Source organism: Egretta garzetta, unplaced genomic scaffold (genome assembly GCF_000687185.1).
Source record: "Egretta garzetta isolate BGI_Z169 unplaced genomic scaffold, ASM68718v1 scaffold163, whole genome shotgun sequence".
NCBI lineage: Eukaryota > Metazoa > Chordata > Aves > Pelecaniformes > Ardeidae > Egretta > Egretta garzetta.
In genome coordinates this window covers 471601-494134 of record NW_009259308.1, presented here as the reverse complement: position 1 = coordinate 494134, position 22534 = coordinate 471601, and the positions used below count along the sequence as shown (strand labels likewise).

The 22534-nt window shown below is 37.6% G+C and overlaps 1 protein-coding gene across 1 annotated transcript in view; it reads right to left on the bottom strand.

Moving 5' to 3' along the window:
- Positions 1-22534, bottom strand: part of NEK7 (NIMA related kinase 7) — a 54606-nt gene that overhangs the window by 25295 nt on the left and 6777 nt on the right. The window contains exons 3-4 of the mRNA XM_009636190.2: positions 13971-14033; positions 13318-13428 (exon numbers count right to left, since the gene is read on the bottom strand). Coding sequence (XP_009634485.1) covers positions 13318-13428; positions 13971-14033 — 174 coding nt within the window. The remainder of the gene's footprint in view (positions 1-13317; positions 13429-13970; positions 14034-22534) is intronic.

The window sequence follows — 22534 nt, the reverse complement described above, 5'->3', positions numbered from 1 at the left end:
TATTTAACTCAAATCTAAGCACAAACAATGATGAAACACCATTCACAAAATGTCTGAAATGAGATTTTCCATTAGATATTTCCATTCCTATGTATTTACAATACATCCGTGTACTTCTAAAGTATTCATGTACAAGTATTCTTTTAACATTTTGTTAATTTGGCATCTATAACTCTGTGGCTGACTGTACACTAAAAAAATCTGCTTCAGTTCTTACAGCGCAAGCACGCAATGTAACAATAGTTTTTAAGATGTAGTCTCATTCTACTGAAAGCATTAATAATTTTGTGTTATAATAATAACTTCTCTTCCTGAAAGCATCAATAATATTAACCCAGTAGAATTTACCCATCTAGAGAGGATGCAAAAGAGAGCCACTAGATTTGCAAACAACGTTTAAACTAAACAAAGAAATAGGCATTATTTTTGCTTGTATAGGTTTAAAAATAATCCAGTATCTTTAAAATAAACTCACTGAACATTATTTTCTGCAGTAATTAATTACACTATCTTCTTCAGTCAAGATATATATTCTCATGTTTTCTTGGGCTGTTGTCCACCAATAGCCAAAATAGTGATGAAAAGCCTCCACTAACAAAAAAAAAGTGGTTTTGCAAAACTAGCCATTGAAACAAGTTGTATGTTTCTAGGAAACAGTCCAGCAGGTAGTGTTAATTCTAAGAAAAGTCAATATGGAAAATGAATCCCATTCCTATTTGGAACCTTACCTTTTAACAAGAAATGTAAGTTGATGGAAAACATGGTCAAACCTATTTTATGCCTAACAGCATAATTAAATTCATACAGCACATATTCATTATATTCAAAGCAGGATCCTTTTCTCTTTCCTCCATTTTAAAATAGTCCACAATGCAAAATGCAGTTCTAATGGTTGTGGGGTTTGCCCCCTTCCTACAATGAAGCCAAAAATGCAGAAGACATGATGCCAGAAGAATAACTTTTAACCTCTATTGCAGCAGAGTGTAGTAGCACCACAAACAGTTAATACTGAAACTAATTCACTGCCTACTGCTGTAACATTTGAAGCATCCTAAGGTCCAGATAATCAAGTTAACTTAATACAGTTATCTCCCATTGTATACAAGTTGCTATTACCTAACCAAATTTGACCTCAAAGGAATATAGCCTGACATACATCTTTCTAAAGTACTCTCATCTTGAACATTTTACTATTCTGCTTCTTCCACCTGTCTGAGGCTCAAAGGACAGTCCTAATGCCCCTCAGACCACTGACCTTCTAGGGTGTGACATTAAAAAAACATAATCCTGTTTGAGGTGAAAGATCAGTCTCAAGACTGGGCAAAAAGGGAACTGCTTGTACACGTGCATTAAAAATTTGGACAGTGTTGCAAACCAGTGTTTTATCAGGTAAACAGAAAATACCAGGCATACTCAGGCAGCAGACTGTAACCCAACAAGAATTATTTGTTTCAAAAGCCATGTCCCATGAAATTTCCTTCTCTGTCCTTGAGAACAGTCACAAAAAACCTACTTTGAAGAGTTTTCACAATATCAGTACAGATAAATCTGCAATTCAGTCATTTAATGCAACTGGAAAATTTTGTGGTCATAAATTTGCTATTCAAATGCCTTAAAGAGCTTTAAGATAGACAGGTTATATCACCAGTTCATCTTTTTGTCCCTTTTTCCAGAATGACTGAGTAGGTTTTTTATGAGAACATGGAACTCTCCTGGTTTTCTCTAATGCATTGCTAAAAGAAAAATTAAATATTATCATAGCTGCCCTGCACCTAAACAGTATATGCCATTCAGTTTCTTGGAGGCATAAAAAAAACATAACTAAAAGATAGACAGGGAAAAAAGTTTAAGTCAATATAAAAGCATGGAATTATATTATACTGAGTTTCTAAAGATGATGCTTTAAAGGTCAAATTCCGAAAGCAAGAGTGACAGCAATTAGCAAATGGTCTTATCTAGGCTTAACAAGCACAGTTCAGGGAATACTCTTAAAGGAAATACGCAGGACTATGTTTGGCTTTTGTAAGAGAACTAAGGATTTCCTGCAGTTGAGTAAAGAACAGTGAGCACAGATGATTTCAATACAATTGGAGATTTCAGGTATGATTGCCTATGTCTCAGTAACCACGCCTGGAAAAAAATTAGCATTCAGTTCTGACATTAGTGTCTCAGAGAAATTTAATGTGTGATTTAGCCTGGTTTAGACCTCACTGAATAGGAAAAAAAAAATAGGAATAAATTTAAAAGATTAAAAAAAACCCCAAGCGTTTAAGAAGCAAATTGGACTATAGAAAACAAGTGGTTTATGAACATCTCTTGCAGAAAGATGATAAACTGATCATCTAAACAATTTTGCACAGTCACTATTTTAAAAAAAAAGTCTGTGAAACTGTCAAACGAGCCCACCAGAACATATACCTGGATTTTTTTACTGTGCATGCCCTAAGCTAGAGTTGTCTTCTGAAAGAGAGGATTTGGGGGAAAAGTGAAATGAGAATGATTGTTTCCTTGCTTTAAATAGATTCCTTTTCCTTTCACGTTTTGATGAGGATCTTGAATTGCATCTGCCTGTTCTCATTACTTCACTTCTGGCTTACAAAAATATAAAGGTGCTGGGTTTTTTTATATTTTATGGCATAGACTTATCAGAACACAGTGATTCAATAACCGGATACTTGTGGGAAGAAATCTGAACTTCATCAAGAGGAAAGTGATGCAGAAAGGAACTTCCAAGTAGTAGCACATAATGAAGTTCTTGGCCACTTCTGCCTGTGTTTCTTTAAGACTCTTTTTTATATGGACTAGCAGAAAGAACAGAGAGAGGAAAGAGGAGGTCAGGCAGCTGTAATAGGAAATTATGGAAGCTCAAGCAAGAGCTCTCACTTTGTGAATACAACAGAAACAAAGCAGAACTGTCAAGTGCATGCAGGGACAAAAAGATAGACCAGTGAAGATGAACCTCAACATCTCAACATTTTGGAGTAAAGATGACACTCGGGCATATAGAAATGAAGTTTCTGCGTAAGTCTTATTTTCTATTTAAAAGGCTCTATAATTCTAGTAGGAAAGCATGTCCCAGGAGTTCTGTTCATTCATTAATTCAGCTGCCCATCTCTTTAGACAGTGGTAAGTTTTCTGCCATTTTCCCTTGCTTTCTATGCAGAACAAAACAAGAACTTTCTACCACACTGTGATTCATTCACCCAATTGGATCACAAGGTGATCAAATTTGCCTACATTTCAAGAATAGCAGCTGTCTCTTCATTGTAAAAATAGAACAAAAATTTTAAAAAAACCCCAAACTATTTGGCATGTACCAACCGAACACACAGAAAGTAAAAGTACTTGGCCAATAAAGTGACTAATAATAATAATAAAAAAATTAACCTGGTTCTTTTTCCAACTTTTCTTTACAGTTGTTTACATCTCCATTTTAAAACGCATTTAAAAAAAAAAAAAATCATTCTTCCTCTATTAGTCATCTTCATACACAGTAAATAATTTTATTTAATCAATAGCAAGAAAAGACTAAGACACAGTACAAAAACTAATAGACAAAATAATTGTACTAATAGAAGTACCTACTAGCATCAGAAGGCCAAATCAGTAGAATGAAACTATGGTCTTTCCTAAATAAATAAATAAATAACCTACCACATGCACACCATGGAATTAAGGTAGACACATCTTCTCAAGCACAATCTTCTTTCACACACAATCAAAATAAAGGCATCTACTTACAAGAAACAGAAAGCCTTGTAAGTAACACTCAAGTCAAAACTGTCATATTTTCCACTTTTAGTATATATTCTTTTGTGCTAATAATTTATTAATCAGACTGTTAATAAGATTCCGGATTAAACTCAGATCCCTTAAAAAGCTCTGAACAAAGTCACTTAATATATTTATCCAACTGCCTTTGCGAGGATTCATTTAATTTCTCCTTATTGAGTAGTCCACCTACAGTCACTCTGTTCCACCTAACATTTTTGCTCATGCAAAAAAGCTAGAGCATACAGCATTCAGCGGTGAAGATCACCTACTAAAATCAGATCTACTTGAAGAGCCATTAAAATAAAATTTCCAAAACTGCATCATTGTCATTGTCTCTGCTGTTACCGCTGAGCGGGGTTTCTTAAAACATCCAGCCACACATTTAAACTCAACAGTATTTGTTAACATGCATCTCTCACCAATAAATCCCCTTGGGAAAACTGGTACAGCATGAAGAGGTGAAACTCGTGCTTGAATCATTAACTCTACTTCCTAATAAAAAGCAGTAGCATGACACAGTAAATACAGATGCTACCATCTTAACTTTTTTTTTCTTTTTATTACAAGTGAGGTAGACAAATTCAAAATCATCTCTCTCCATTTTCAGCGAGTTATTCATGTAGCACAAACACTGACACTGCAGTTTTTTCAAAAACAACTGTGTGAGAAATGAAAAATAATCTCCAAGTATTGTTTGCAGGGTATGCCAAACAAGAAAAACACCCTGAGCTATTATTTAGTAAAAGCTTTCAATTCTCCCTGCTCTTTAAAGGTTCACGGAGCCAGACAATTCCATCACCAGTGGACAAAGGTGGAGATGAAATACCCCAAGCAGTTCTGCCCCAGTTAGAGCTATTTCAACAGCCTGCGTAATAGTAAAATGAAGTTTAACATCAAGTTAACTTTTCATAGCTGACTGATAGCATTACTCTCCTTGTGAGTACAGCCAGTCAGGTTACACAATAGCTTCAGGTGTGATGCCTGTGAAGGGGACTGTCCACAAGACAAAACAGTATTGATAGTCTAATTATTTTAGCAGAAAATCTGCCTGCTTATTCTCATTGTTCCCGTGGCAGACACAGACAACGGCCAATTCACAGAAAAACTAACATGGCTGCCTGGCAATTACCGAGCCCAATTACCCCACTGGTTATAAAGTGCAGGACCAAGTCAGCTTTCCTTCCACCAGCGCATGTATGTTACTTGCACATGGTAAACTGCTGCCGCCGCTCTCATTCTGGTTACCTGCAGTTGAGAGCACAGTAACACATACCTATGGGCAGCAAAAGCTTGCCAGAAGTATCTCTCCTACCGTACCTAGCCCCCTTTTTTACCTGCTACATAGCTAGCACACCAGCATATCTATACAAAGTTGAATAAGGATGCACTATTTTTTCGAGGCAAGGGCAGGGATGATTTAACAAAAAGATGTTTAGTAGCTTTAAAAAAGGTTAGTAGCAAATATGAGCCTGACTGGTTCAAAGCCCCAGGTTTCTCCTTTAGGAAAAGGCGCATAAAAATTATTTAGCTTTGATCTGTAATTAGCACATACTGTGTTACAGTATCCTACCATATTATATGTTTCTTCAAGCTGCACTCTATCTTTTTAAAGTCTTTTCAAAAATGAATACACCAAAAAAGCCAAGAGTAAAGGTGATACAGAATATGGAAAAAAAAGTGAGAAAAAATATTTTGAACTTTTAACATTTATCAATTACACAGCTTCAGCAAGGTGCCAAACTGTTCCACATTATAAAACATAACCATATGCTAAACAAAAAGACTATGAGTCAGGAGGTTTGGTATTTGGGGGGGAAGAGGGGGCAGTGGGGTTTTTTCGTTCTTTAAATTAAATCTAGCAGTCATGGGGGGGTTTTTTTTTGGGAAGAAAAAAGCAGAAGAGACACAGATACTGCTGAAAATCAAAAGAACCAGATTCCACGTTTTAAAATTTGCATTTACAGATCATGATAAATCAGTATCATGACAAGAAAATACAGACATGCACAAAAGAGTACTTAAAAATATTTTTTCGACAATCATGACGCCAAGCATTTGGACGTAAATATATGTATAAGAAATATCTGAGAATTAAAGCCACCACAATTTCTCCCCCTTGAGAGTGTGTGTGTTCACACAGTTTTCAGTTCTGTTTTCTTTCTTTATGTCAGAAGGCCCTTTTCTCATTCATTCATGACACTCAGCTAATGAGTAGTTTGAAAATATATTTAAGCTTTATTTATTGTGCACTATTTGTAAACCTATTACTAAATACAAGTTCCAGGAAGGGGTACAGCTTCCTGGTATGCATCACTGGAATATCAAATTAATAAATTAAACTTTGTGAAGTCTCTCTCCCAATATGGCCTTAGAAATGATGAGGTAGCAATATCCCCATTTTACAGATTAGAATGGGGGCAAAGAACTAAGCTCAGAAGTGTTAATTAATTCTGGTACCAATTTAAGCACCTCCTTTTCAATGTACTTTATGAAACAGTTCATCTTCAAAGCACAGTTTCCATTCAGAACAGATAAAGCTGTGAATGCTCAGTACTTCTACAAATAAAATCCCAGAGTTTTACCTTGATTATCAGAAATACAGAATAAGCAATTAGAATTCCCACCAAAAACATAGTGGTTGAAGTGGTTTATACGGTATCCCTTAGGACCAGTACCAGAGACAGTAAGAAAGGATGGTCTTTGGAAGAGCATTCAACAGTACTAACTGTGAAACCTTTGTCTTTCTTTAATTCCCTGCCTTGGAAATGACTACTGCAGCAAAGGCGGCAGCACAAATGCAACAAATGGTGGCATGACTACTGCACCACCATGATTCCTACCCAGTGTAGCTGCACCCGTAACACTGACTGGAGCAGTGGTTCTTCAAAGAAGAAATAAACCTGTAATTTGCTAAAGTGTAAGATATTCCATTATAGGATTTTCTAGGCTTTGAATGCTTGATTTTGCAGATTCAGTGTCGCTTCCTTAGGCTATAACCAATTCCCTAGATTGAAAAAAGCATAAAAATAACTACAGAAATGCAGGCTCTCTATTATATTGCTATGCTCAGCTTAGCAGAGATGGCACTTTTACAGCCACAGCTAGCATTGCAGCTGGCCGAGTAACTTGCACAACAGAGTATCATCCTTCAGCAGGTAACGGATGGGCACTGCCAGTGGACTTCATTTACATTTGCCAACAGCAGAACAGCAACACACCTGAACTTTGAGTCCCATTCCACTCTATACATGGCAGAATGCTACAAGGACAGGTGGTTCTTTGCGTTCCCCTATATTTGATCTGTCATTTCTATGCACCCTGCCTCTTCTCTGGCCCCATCCCAGACCTGTCCCTTCCCTATATCTGTCAGTTCATCCTGTTTTCTCCATTTACACAATTGCATCCTGTTCCCAGAGAGTCTGAGTTATCCTGTGAAGGTTCTCTCCCTACTGGCAGCCAGTTTGTCTCTAGGATCCTTGCCCAGTCTCTCCCATTCTCTGGCAATGCACTAGCTCTCCTCTAATCTTGCTCTGCTCATGTCCAGTATTGGGACTCCCATTTCATAGTTTCCCAATCCATTACTCTAACTCTCTTACACTCCCCAGTCTCTACTGCCTTGTGTCATAACTTCCTGGTCTGCCTTCTCTCAAAAATTGCTCCACCAGCCAAGTCCCAGCCCACTTGTCTTCCCTATTCCCAGTCAGATCCTCTCTCCTCCCTGCTTAAGGATCACTCAGCTGCTTGTCCCAGCCTACTCTTCGTCTGCCTAGTCTTTTGTCTTCTCCACATTCATCTCAGATTACTCCCTTCGCTGTGTTGTCAGAAAGAATAAATACCCTCTGAGACATAGGAAAGCTTCAGCCCATCCAAAACAGCTGGAAAAAGCCATTTCTGGCAAAGCCATTTCAGTCACCCATACTGTATGTTGAAGTATTCATAGTCACTCAGGCTGTACACAATGCTGTCGGCACTAAGAGATGCAAGAGGTTTACACAGCTCTACACGTACAGAAATTCCCCACTTTGGCTGCTGTGCTCCAGCAATTTCTGTTAAGCACACATGAACTCCTGTGTTAGAATAATTTAAGTTCAGGTAAGTTTTCACATTTGTAAGAAAAATTCCCTTTCCAAGTTGTATGTCTCTTTTTCAAGGCACAAGGGATTTACAGTATTTCAGATACAATGGTTGCTAGATTTTAAAATAAATAAATAGATTAAAAAGCAAATAAACAAACATGTATCTCGGCAGAATGATATATTTTTCCTTAGCAGTCTACTACACCATACATTTTTGGAAACATACACCCTCAAGCTGGCAGCTGGCATGCAACATTCTAGTATGAAATTGTTGTATTTTGACAAACTGAAAACACATTCTCACACAGCTAAATCTTTGGCAACCCTAACAGCAAACAGAGTGACTGTCCTGCTACACACATGTGTGCACAGCAGAATACAGCTTCTGCAACACTGCCATTCAAACTACATTGGAGACATCATCACTGTCCCACCAGCCTTCCAGACATGAATGCCGACTATGTCCTAGAACCGATGAAGTTGTAATTCAATGTTTTGTATGATAAAGAGACAGCCAAACAACATAGTCATTTAATAGCTGAGGGTTTCCCAAAACACAGGGTCATGCCCCAGGAGGGGTCAACATCTGACCTGCTAAATTCTGACACTGCACCTCTTCCTTACACAGGCGCTTCCTCCACTTCATACTCCCCAAAATCTTCCAATTATCACAGCAAAAGAAAATTGTCACTCTTGCAATTTAACAGAGTCAAACTATAGCTAATGTGCTACTATTGACATTCATCAGATAACCCCACTGTCTGATAAAACATCTCTATTTCTAGCACATTCCCAGGACAGCAATCCACCAGAAAATAGTTTGAAAAAACAAGACATGAAGTTTCTATTCTCAGCAACACAACCAGCTTCACTGCAGCGAGAATGGTTAATCACGGGCTACTAGCCATCTAGCAATCCACCTAGTTTGCAGACAGAAAAAGTAACTAGCATCTGTAGCAGCATGTGCCCCCTCAGCTCTCTGCCACACTGCAAGATCAGTGGCACGAGACGCACTGCTAAGTCCACAAAAGCAACTCATGCAGTAGTTTCTGACCTGCATCGATCACCACCCAAGCACAGAATGATGTGAATAACCCTTCATTCAGTGCCGTCCAGCCTCACAGGCACCACTGAATGCTCAAGATAAGGCAGATTGTAATAACCACCATGTGCCCCTGTGTTCCTTCCAAATCCACTGCCATTACAACATCTCTATAAAATCCCCAAAGGCTGTCATCTCACCCTGTAGCCACCTCACTCTACAGCACACTCAAGCTGCAGTCACATGGATTCTGCAACCGAGTCATGGTTGCTTCACAGAGGCAGGAGCAGCACTGGCAAAGCTGCAAATGACTGAAGCTAAAATTGCTTCCACTCTTTAAGCCCTCAAAAAAAAAGCCTAGCTGTCCCGTAATGCGGCACAGGCAAGTTAGTCAACCCCAGAGTACTGCAAATAAGTTCCAAAAAGCCTCATTGCGAATATTTTTTGGCATGGGGAGAGGAGGGAGGGTCTGCACCCCAGACCATGTGGAGAGGAGAAATTGCCTGATGCAATTTCACACAGCGAAGCCCAAAATATCCACCGCTGGTGAAACATCAGAATGACAATCAATGAGATTTCAAACAAGTCTAAACAGAGCTCCTGCTACTGCAAGGAGCAATTTAGATATACATCAGTTGCTTGGAAAGAAATTACTATCACTGTATTTTGACTGTCCTATAAAAAAAAAAAAAAATGTGTTTAAGGACAAAGAATCCACTGTTCCCAACTACAGAAACCCGAGATATCAATATGAACTTCATACTAATGAGTAGTTTTAAAATATTTGTCTTATTTTACCTACATAATCATAGTATGTTTTTAAATTTTAAGTTGGAAAAAAGTACACACAAAATAGTGTTCTCTGAAGAGTGGATGAAGTGCCTAGGTGACATTTTGTAGAATTCAAATTATTTTCTACCTTGAGAAAGCTGCAAACATATTTTCAACTTTTTAGATGAAAGCTTTCATGCTTGTTCCCAAAACATGATTAACTTCCTTAAGATCTGTATGACATATTCAGTTTAAAGTTTGCATTTTTTTTGGTGTGCTAAGATTATTTGCCAGAAAATCTAAAAATATCTGCAGAAAAGAAAAAGACGTAGACGTTTATTTCTGATTTTAAAAAAAAGAGCAATCACAACATTTTAGTGTCTTGGTAACATCCCTTCTCACAAGCCTTCTAATAACTTCATATTTAATCTTAAATAATATGCTAATTATTCTGCAAAATAGTTCAAATTCTTTTTTTTCTACCATCTTCAGCACAGACTTTACTAATTCTTTTTACTGAATCATTACAATGTATTTTCTTGATTAATGCAATTAGTAGATTCTTCTTTATTTATGGCATTTTCTTTATCCAATATATCAATTGTTGCTTTAAAAAGGAAAAAAAAAATCCCAAACCAAAAAAATCCACAGAACAATTTTTGCCCTGTCACTGTCTGTGGTGGTGAAGCACCATGACTAATAGAAAAAGGGATCAAGCCCCAAACCTGCTTCACAGCATATTTTTGTATTGCAAAAGGAGGTGGCATTACAAGGTAACACCAGGAATTCTCAGGAACTACCCTCAACCTTGGTAGCCACGTACTATCACCACATTCCACAGCAGAGACCACAGACACCAACAAACAACAGACTATGAGCAACTGGGAACTAACGCAACAGTTACTAGTTATTTACTTGTAAAATCTTTGATGCAATAGTATCCAGCAGCCTAATTCACAGATACAGAAAATCAAGAATTTTTCCTTCTTTCACCATCCCTACACAGGGATTACATACTACTGAGGTACATATTCTAGCGCAAAACCAATTGTAAGTCAAATGCAAGTATTTCCCCTCACTGATAACGTTTGCCTCTCAGTATTACTGACATGCCACATCTAAGAATTCTACCAGGCTGTTAAAAGCTGCAAGATAAGAAATTCTCAATTTTGCTTCCTCCTACTTTTGAGAATGGAGGCTGTACTGAAACATCTCCCAGTGACAGAGGTAATTAAAAAAAAAAAAAATTAAAGTGGATTAACTCTGTGTATGTACATACATAAACACAGAGAGACAGAGAGAACACAACACACCTCTGATTCCATTATGCGATTTGTAAATGCCAATGCAGCTGCTTTTGTTTTCCAGACATACAGCAGATTCTATGAATTCTATTAGAACCCACATGAATGCACCAAGTGATTTTCCTCAGTTGTCTTACTCAATGGGGACAAAGAGAGTATTATTCACAGGTAACAAGAGGGATGGTATAAAAGCTGGGCAGCAAGGATGTAGTTCATTAAGGGAAGAACTAAAGAATTCATTAAGGTGCACTGTGAGGCACAACAGCTTTGCAAGAATTCTCTGATGTGCCAATAATGTCATAACAAATACCCAAGTAAACTAGCTCAGTAGCTTTCCCTCACATTAACATTGGTCTCATTCAAGCTGTGGTCATTTACAATTTCAAAAACATGCTTGATCCTTCCTACAAATCGCACAAGCCTGGTACCCAAACACTCTTCTGGGGGCACCTCAACATCATGCTAGAACAGCAGCATTCTAGCAAGAACACTGGAAAGTAAAGCATGGCTTCTTTATTTTAATAACACAACATAGTTATTTACCTTAGTAGTGTGACAGGCAGCCATTCTGCTAGGAAGTTTCCATACCATTATATATCATTTATTTTTCAGGCAATTTTAAAAATACTTCTTCAAGATGACACTATGTAACTGATGCACCCCATATTTAAACTCATAGTGTCCAAGTAGTCTACCAAATCATTTCCTCCACCAGCAGCATGAAGACAGAGTGCATTGCACCACCTCATACATATTTAATAATAGTCTGATAGGCTGTCATTAACATCAAACAGCAATCTAAGTTTGCTACATTAAACATGATCCCTGTGTTAAGAGGACAACCACAAAGTGCCTCCAAGATCGAGCCTGTAAGAAATACCCACCGACTTGGACAAGGTGTAATGAGGCCAACTGCACTGAAGAAGCCATTATTCACACACTGGATTTAAAATGAAGAAGAAAAAAAAAAAGGGGGGGGGGGGGGAGGGGGGGGGGAGAGAAGAAAAAGCAGGGGGAGAGTGGGGGGGGAAGGGAGAAGAAAAAGGGGGGTGGGTGGAGAAGAAAAAGCGGGGGAGAAGCTTCAGTGGGTCATAAAACAAGACATGCCATAAGGCAATCTGTCACAGAGTACTCATATTAATAACTGCTGTGTCAAAACTGAACATTCAAAATAAAAGACAAACCTTCCTTTATGTTTTATGAAATGTAAGCCCACGGAATTAATAATTCATGAGGTGAAAAAAAATATCAGATTTGGATATAAATATTAACAGAACGCTGTCAACGTGTTTAGAACCAAATTTTGACTGTCCTACCTTACAATTATCAATCTAGAAGGGAATATTCTTCAAAAGCTCAAAAAAAAAATTCTGTATGAAAGTCATTAATGAAGAAATTAACATTCTCTATTCATGTAGGTCCTAAGCAAAACAGCAGAACCCTGTTCTGTGCCTGGCTGTTGCTGAGCGAATGCTAATTGACTGGCATTATCTGTTCCCAGAGTTACGCTCTGTTGACAACAGTAATGTTGGTGTGCACAGAAGAAAGTACACCAAAGGGACATACTAAAATCAAGACCCAGTGGAAAAAGGCTAAGAAAAGAAGGGAAGTAGTTTTCAGATGTCAAACAAAGATCAAAAACCTAGTTAAAAGTTTATATAAGTTTCAGAATACAAAGTTTATACAATGGGTCTTGGATAATTTTTTCTGAATAGCTAGAGAACGGGTATTTTAAAACTACAAAAGAAAGCAATTAACCCATAATGCACAATCACGTATCAGTAAGTTCACTGCATGTGATTTCAACCAAATATGAAATAAATTTTCAGAATATTTGTTACGCTTAAGATAAAGAAGTATTTAACTAGACCTATAAAACAATAGTTATTTCCATTTTAATCTTTATTTTGTTTCTAAAGCGGTTAGCAGTTGAAGTTCAAGATCTAGAATAAACTTCTGCCATGCTACACCAGCCCTTCTCTGCTTTCATTACTATTATAGAGAGCAGAATATTGGAACACAAAACACCATTGTCAAAGTTCTAAATGGTGGTGACAGTGCTTTTCTTTATAGGTTTTTGTTTTTTTTTTTCTTCTCCCCAGCACTAATATAATTTCATCCTAGTTATGTCCCCATCTGCACTTGCATTCTGGGCAACAGTGTAAAAAATACTTACATAAGCATCAATACTGTGCATACATTTTAAAAAAGTCAGTCTAAAACACTCCACTTTTCTCCACAGTTCCTGACATTTTCACTGCATTTCACCCAGTGACAAGCACGCAGAATGAAAAGGCAAAGAAGTTGAATGTTATAAGTTTTTCATTTTTTAAAAAAAGTTGATTCCTACCTTTATCATTCTAGAGAGATCTCCAGCATCAGCTAATTCCAACACTATGTTCAGTTCATTGTCTTCAATGAATGAGGCATAATATTTAATTACATTTGGATGATTCAGTTGCTAAGAAAGCAGAATAATGCACATTTTAGTGTAGAGCACATCTTATCTTTTAAGACTGACAAATGAAACATTGCTATTTAGGCAAACAAAACAACCTCTAAAATCTATTTCAGTATGATACAGGAAGTACATGCTTACGAGATGCATTTACAGATAAAGATTTTGCAAGAACATAATGGAATTTTAGGATCAACATGATGACTGACATTGCAATTTTAAAGGAATTTTGCTTCAATGTGCCTATGCAATAGCATGCTAAACTTACCTGAAACAGCAGTCATTTTTTAAATCAGTATTTTACTGTACGCAGGACACAGTTATTTACAATACTATGGTTTTGCAGAAACTTCTACTTGAAAAGTTACCCACTTCTCTATAGATTTACTTCTCAAAGTTAATTTTTAAAGCAATGAGGATTATAAAATTCCTTAAGTGAGGCTTACAAAAACTCTACACAGACAACAGTGGACACCTCACGTATATCCATGAAAAACTTAATATACTTTGATGATCGCTGCACATTTTCTAAACAAATCTTTTACCTTAAGAAGATCTATTTCTTTGATGCAGTCAGCACGGGCTTTGTCATCCATTAAATCAAATATCTATGCACAAGAGAGAAGGCATTTTTTATTAAGTGATAAAAATACAGCAAATTGAGTGATCATTATCATTATTTCATAGCATCCGTAAAGCAACTTGAGTTATACATTTCATGGCAAGGTGTAACATTGCAGTAAGAAATATGCCTAACGCTCTGATGTAGTGATTCACTGCTATACTGATTCTTTTAGCCCCCTCATAGGGAACAAGCCCATTGCAAGTACAAGTTTTCCAATGACTTAATTGCCACCTCCGCATATCTGTTCAAGCACACAGCAATTATTCAGCACATTTCCTTCAAGTTGGTTCTAATCCAAATGTCAGCTTCCTCTCCCATTCCTGCCACACCATTATCACAAACTGACTCTTTCTAGCACTGAGCATACCTTTTTTCCTAGTCTCTTACTACAGTCTTCCTTTTCTATTCTAAATAATGCATACACTTTTACTCTCCCTCTCAGGATCAAAACTTCATTGTCACTTCCAATTCTTTCTCTCCCATTTCCTTCCCTTCAGCAAGCAAAGAAGTGATTTGGGTTCTGTAATTTGTTTACTAAAACACTTTTTTCTAAGCCCTCATCTGTCACCTTGACTTTTACAGCTTTTTACAGTTAGACATCTTTGCTCTTCATTTTTTTTCCCATCTCCCATCTGCTCCAAATTACTTTGCAACGTATCTCATTTTTGCCTCCTCCGGTTAACCACCTTACTCTCCACTAATTTCAATTTTTGTTTGAAGTAATTTTTTTCCTGCCATTAGAGTCCTTGTCCACATTCTACACATCTATATTTGATCTAATGTCTTTCTATTCTCACTCCCTTTTTTTTTTTTTTACCATCTCTGGGTTCCCTTCTCACTTCACTTTCTCAGATGTGCATCCCTATACAGTGCCACCAACTATTACCCTTAGAAATGACCAAAATGTTACTTCAAGGAACCCTTCCTCTCTCATTTGCCATTACTTTCTGAATCAAAAAAAGCAAAAAACACATTCATCAACTTCTGTGTGGTCTGCCTATTATATTTTGAGCTATCCGGAAGAATAATAGAGATGCACTATAAGTTTTAGTAATTGCCACAACATTTGAGAGATTACCTTTCCCAGCTACATCTTTTCAAGGCACATCATTTCTTTCTAGATAGTCTCCAGGAAAAGATGTATTATGTGCTGTGAAGATCACTGGTACCTGGTTCCATCAGCTCAAAAGGATCAAACGCTCAACAGCTGACAACTTTCATTTTATATCTTGCTACCAACCCCAGAAACAAAAATAAGGACTAACAGCACTTTGAGTACTGAATGTCTGCAAAGAGGTCATCTCTTAAGCTGACTGTGTATTTGTTCACTCTCCCCAAGGAAGTCCTCATGATCTGTTAAACCTCATCTTAATTTTCTATGCCACTATGCACAATAAGCTTAGCATTCCTTTATCAACTGAAGGGAGAAGTCTAGAGACTTCATCCGTGGAGCACAGTCCTCACAGAGCACGCATGTGCTCTTGACTAGTCACTGCTTCCCTTCAGACATTCTATCTTCTGTCTTCAGAGCCGGCATAGAAAAAACAGCCTGGAGTGGATACAAGATTCACTTTTCGACAAAAAGACAACTGTAAGTCAAGAACTGAAATGCCAGGCTTGTAGATAGTAAGAGGAAAAGAGGGAGGAGGAAAGAAAGAAGAAAACAATATACAACTAGTTACCAAGAAAGAAAGGGAATAAACTGTCTCACAACTATTTGTGTATTAATGCCAGGATGATGAGAAATAAACAGACTGAGCTAGAAGCAATTACTCAAGGAGGAGACTGTGGGGGACTTAACAGATACACAGCAGGGTAAGTCACAAGAAAGGAATGCTAACACTAAGAAATAAAGCACTTTCAGTGGTAGTAGAAAAAAAGAGCTAGGACTATATATGAAATCACAGGTACCAGTATTAAGAGGTAGGAAACACTGATGGAAGAGACAGAAAAGACAGCTTATGAACTAAGGTTGGGAACTCAGTGAAGGAGATGAAATAGCCAGCTTCTATTACAGATCTCAACTATGAATGAAAAGACATTTCTCTCTAATTGTTTTGACAATAGACCAAAGTTCTAGTATTTGGTATATTCACCAAGGACTGTAATGATTTTTCTAGGAAACACTTAGGATCCTAAGTCTTAAATACAAGAGGTAGCACATTAACTGAGGAAGTACTGGGAGAGCATGAGATCATAATTGCCTTTCCCTGTAACCTAAGAGACCAGCAAATGGAAAATTGTAGACACTCCCTCCCAAAAACAATCAATGAAAGCGTGTATCGGGGAGCGAGGAAAAAAGGGGACAGGTATAGGGGCACATCTTGAAGCTTCACACCTTTGCCAAGTTCTAGATAATAGTGAGGTAAGAACATTCCTTATAAATAACACAGAGGTTAGACAGAGAATTCCAAACACTGGAGAACCTAATCAAAGCTGCAGACAGAATTTTAGACTGAAAATTATGCACAGATTATCTACTTGTAATGTTTGGAAAGATTACCCATAGCACAACTTCAAGATTCAAAACCAAAAGAGTTTCATTGTGTGAAAAAGCAGGGCAGTTTGCAGCTGTTAATGTCTGTTCCGATATGCCAAGCAGCTTATTAACTTACCTATACCAGGTACCTATACCTAAATGAGCAAGTTTTGCGAGCAATTTTTTTTTCTAATAAGCTATGCCTCTGATAGGGACATAAATGGGTACCTCTCATAGAATAGTAACAAAACAACAAAAATAAAGCCCTTGACTCAGAATGGATGAAAGATCTAGGATTGAAGCACAGGAAAGAAAGACAAAATTTTATTTTTGTATTCTGGATGGTATTCCTAGTACTCCTAATTTGTTATTAAACAGGCTGGAGTAGACTAGATGAAGCAGCTGCTCTCATGAAAGGACAGACTTAAGTTTTATAAACATGACTCCCTATACTTTCACTACATTTCACACAGCAGAATGGCAAATTTATCACAGCTTCAGCTAAACTGAGTATTTCAAACATTACCTGAGTAAAATAAAGACAGAAAATCCAAGTCTTTTTTGATCCTTACAAACACAAAGACAGACAACCTGAAGATTTATTTGGTGTCACTTGATGTTTTCCGGTAGACTTTGGTCCAGATCTTACCTCAAAAGACTATAATTTGCATTTCCCAGAAATCCAGAATCTCAGTTTCACAGACATTAAGTTCTTCCAACAATAAGATTGGAAAAAACCACACAAACAAAAACCCAAAACAACAACCACCACAAAAAAAATCACCCAGTCCATGGCCTCTGAAGAACCTCTGCCCTATCATACCAGATTCAAACAGCTTACAGATTTTCTTTCTGAAGAGATTATCTTTCCATTTTGCCAAACTGCTGTAGTTCGGATCAGAGGCCCCTAGTGTAATAAGCCATGTCAGCTCACAAGGAGGAGACTGTAAACACGAGAAAACCTCCACACTTCATCACCAGAAAATGACTCAACACTGAAAAACATCTTACACTGAAAAATGGAAGCTGCAATGAAAGACTTTAAGAGCTCAAAAACATCCTTTAAAAACATCCTTTCAAGTGCATGTCAAAACGACACCTGGCAGCGCTCAGAAGGCTTGTTTTGCAGGAGCTGCCGGAGACCAGATGACCGCACAGGAGAAGCTGCGGTTTACTACAGACTGGCCAACACGAAGAGATGTCAGTAGTTCCAACACCACCGTAACAGCTTATAGCTTTGCAAGCAGACTAATTCCATCTTCAGCTACTATTACTCAGCAAGCCAACCTGAAAGGTCAGCTTATGCTCCCCCCTCTCTAGTATACGCATTGCACACAGACTTATCTCACAAACACACAATTTGTAGCTCTATAAAGACAGTATTGCCACTGCTATTAGCAGGCTGCCTCAGAAACATGAGGCCTAAAGACTTCCCCATGTTTTGGCTAGGCTTCGCTTGGTGTGAACTTATTTTTTTGAGCTTGGATTTAGCCGTACCAGCACATGCTTTGCAGTTGAAACACTTAACTGTAATGAAGTCATTACAGTGAGATTACTTGTGTCTAACTTGTTTTTAGACTCGCCTCAGCTTTGTGCAACTGCACGGTCTTAAGGAAATTATAGCAGATACAATAAAGGTCTAACAAAACCAGCATGATTAATATCGGTAAACTTTTAGTCCAACACAACGCATTAACAACTGACAGCTTGAAAGCACCCAGCGCATCTCACACAGAGCCACCACCAGCATCCTCCTCCCAGCAGAGCTCAGGAAACTGGAAGGGTGAGCCTGAATGGGGTCGATGTGAAGAATCTTGTGTACATCGATTATTGGGAACTAGCAGTAATTAGACTAGAAGTGCTAGCATCACTGTAATTGGCTAACAATAAAAACTGTTGCATTTTGATTAGACCGCTAGGGCATTAATTAGACTAACAATAAATTCTAATTCTTGACTCCACTTAAGAGGTCAGGATCAGAGGGTAATTCAGGTTGGAGGTATGTTTCTCTAGTCAGCACAAATTACACAGTGTAATACACTCTTATTTAAAATTTTAATTATTTTTCCCCAGTTTCTGTTTTTAAGGACTATGGTAAGATTAACAGTTCTGCAAAGGAATTATGTTTGCTGTAGAAAACCTCATACTAAGCAAAAATTATATTAAATGTTTTTATGATGTGCTAGTTTTTATGAAAAGTGTAATCAAAAAAAAGTCATTGCGGTAAGCGCTATACCTTAGCAATTACCACAAAATTCCTGAAAACAATTAGGCAAATACAGCTGAAGAGACTTAAGAGAGCATTTTAAAAGCCCTTAACAATTTTTCTTTACACTTAGCAAGAACACCCAGTGAAACAAAAAGTCCATTTTTAGCTCTCAGTTCTTCATCTCACGCTGCATTTAATAGCATGTGAGGGAAGAGTGGAAGGACAAGCATAGCTTGATACTTACTCCAAACTATTCCCCTCTGTGTTATGCAGCTAAGCGTTCTCTGATAACTATGAATTGAATCACTCCTCCAGTATCTTCATGTGGGTGGACATTATAATTTTAGTCTTTCAGCATTCTAGAAATACCAGTTATAAGTACCGTCAAGAGATACCAATATTTTTAGAAGAGTTTCTAAGCTCTTTTAAGATACAGAGCAGGAACTGTTCCCTATGCAGACGTGTAAACTAAACAAAAAGGCTGTGATACATGAAATCAACTTCCTGAGTAAAGTTCTTACATACATGCTCACACATGCAACCAGAGCTCCCGGAAGGCTATGTGAAGAAGGTTTAGGAACATTTAACCAGCAGATGGAAAACATCAGGCCTTAGTTTCTAAGCATATATTGTATCTGACCAATTACCAGCTACCAATTTAGCTCATCTAAAGTAGCATGCCGAGTTGGGAATCTACTTGAATCCTCTTGCTCTAAAGTCCATCACTTTTCCAAGTTTTCCTTTTCAGTACTGAGAAGGATATAGGTCTTTCTAACCTCACCATTTAGATGACAATTTAACCTATGTCTGCTGGAAATTCTACCAAAAAATATTTCCAAAGCAAAACACAAACATGACTGCTGTAACATAAACCTACAGACAGGGAAGCAAAATAAAGACTTGAATGTACATAAATATTAAGAGATATGATACTGCATAGCAACAATAAGCATTTATTTTGCTACCACAGCACCGCTGCACTGAGACAATAGCGTTTCATAAAGTGTGAAATTACAAGTGCTTTCCTAAGATTAATTATCTCTAATTCAGGCCTGAAGTAGCAATCCACTGACAATGCACGATGAATAATGAATGTAAGCGCTAGATAAAAGGATTCATTGTCTGAGTCTCTAACACAGGGGTCTCCAATTTTGGAATGAAAAGGAAGGAAAAGTGAAACAATGTAAGGCAGAAATGTAATGAATCTGGAATTTTGTTGAAATATTCAGTTTCACATAACATTTTTGAGTTGCTAAGGTTTAATTAGAAAATAGCTCAAAAAGTGAACTCATACAGCCTTACAGTCACTGACTTTAGATATTTACAACTCTTTCGCCCCTTGAGGATGTTTTGTGAGCATGTATTCCAGTATCTATCCCTTGGAAGTGACCACTATAGCACTCATTGCTCAGCATGCCACATGACACCTCAGGGTGTTGATGGTTCTGTTGCAAGGGTTACTTTGGGTGGCAGCAGGGGACACGTGCTGCTTCTTCCTCAGACGTGATCTTTCAGTATAATTTGGACCTCAGACTTAACACGTTAGGAAACTTATCTAGAAGCTTTTCAAGCTTATACTGCTATGTTCATAGTTTATCTGTGGTTGATCTTTCCTGATGTTTCTTTGACTCCAAGTGTAGTTTAGACATCAATGAAAGTGAAGCAATGAAGATTTGTTTTTTAATTCTGTTTTTATTAAGGTAGTATTTCAACAGCATCTCAGAAACATAGTTCCATGGCAAAAGAGAACCTAATTATTATAAATAGCACTTCCCTAATTACAAGAAGGCAAGCCACACATGGGAGGATGAAGCACAAAGGGTACAAGAAGAAAGAATACACAAAATAGTTTGCTGGGCCTTTGTTGGTTAAATCACTAGAAAGAAATTGCAAATTAAACAGTTTTCACTCTGCGACATACCCTACTGGAAACCAGATTAAGAATACTACTTCTTCGTGTCATCTGGACTCAGCAGCAACTACAAATTCAGGAAGAGTGGTTTCTGTCACCATCTGCTTGTCCTTCCTCCCACAGCATCTTACTGCCATTTGCTTCTGCTCACATTGAGTTCCACAAACATACATTTTGTACACATTAATGTAACATTTATAAATATTGTACATATTTCAGCCAAATAAAATTTTAATAGCAGAAAATAAACATTCCCGTTGGAAAGCTTCATGAGAATTCAAAACTGGCAATCCTTTGGAAGAAGGAATGGCCTGAGATCCAGCAATACTTAAAGAGAGAATAACTGGAGAATTCAAAGTCACATCAGACCTTGAAGGTAGAGACAAACATGGGGAACAGCTATACACCCAACCCAGCCAGGAAAACAAAACAGGGAGGGGGTGGAACAGATACAACTTGCAAGATCAAGGAGGAAGGCATGCAGTAGTTAAGATGTGAGATGAGAAAGGGCAAAAAAACAGGGAAGTAGAAGAAAGTCCAGATATCAATTATGTTATTTAACACAAAGTACAGCATTTAGAGATGCTGTCTCAATGTGGAAATCTGTATCCATGCACAGGTCTAAAATAGAGAGAATAGAGCCTCTCCCTCACGACAGAAAGAAGCATACTTCCTGTTTTGTCCATGCTGAGCTTCCATTAATAAGGCATCAGGAAAAAAAACCAACAGTATTTTAATTGGAATAAAAGAAAACCTGGGTGAAATTAAAAGCAAAAAGCACCACCATAGAGCAGACCCACAAGAGTTCCTTTTAAAAGCAATCACTTCTCACCAAAAGACATTATGAAAACAAATTTTATAGTGAAATTAAGTATTGTGATTGTGTTTAATAAATATATTTCTATGGAATCTTAGGGAAGGTTACAGAAGCATAGTAACAATTAAGGTGGTCTTCTGTCCAAATGGAACAGCTTTAGATGTCAACTATACAAGCTGAAACAGCTGTGCCAAACACTCAGTGCTGCCATAAGCCTTTTGAACTCCAGGTAATATTTCATCGTACACTTAGAATTTTTTTTCCCCTTGCAGGTTAACCAAATCTCACCTACCCATTCAGATAGTAGTCTTCTACATACATCCAAGCCTTCATATGGGAAGTGATTTTCCAGATCACAGAACATAGCCCCTCCTGGCACACACTAGGCAATAACATTCAATGGAAAACCAACACCGTATGTTGTACATTTTAAGACGCTATCAGGATAAAGCCATTTGGGAGAGCCACAACTCTAACGCTGTTTCCTACCGACCACGAAGTATATCCTTAGAAATTTATTAAATGGTTGAACAAGGAAGATTTTCTGCTATAGAATCTATCACCCCTATATAGACAACATGATACCGTCTTCATTAGTTGGAAAAAATCTTTTGTCAGATTAGCAAATCTGATGTGAGAATACAGCTATACATACTGACTTCTGAAATACTGTTAAGAGTACACATGCTGTAATGCCTCTGTATTCTTAATGCAAACACCGTTATAAAAATTTCATAGTTAACAGTGAAAAGCTGGACTTTATGACTTTCTTCAAGTACCCAGGCATTCCACATCCACCTTAATTGACTTGCATTTCAAGTCACATTTGACCTTTTTGGTTTCTCATGCACTGAAAACGAAGGAAGAATTAGCCTAATGTTTTAAGACTGCTGATCAAAGTTCTTAGAATATTTTTCAGCTTTTGAAGTAGTATATATCTGGCAGTTTTCCCAGAAGGGGGAACCAAGTCTCTTTTTTTATGACTGCCAGGACTAGCCCTGCCTCCTGGTGCTGCAGAGCACAGGAAATCACAGAAATAGAACAGCGAGTCAAGATATGACAGAGAA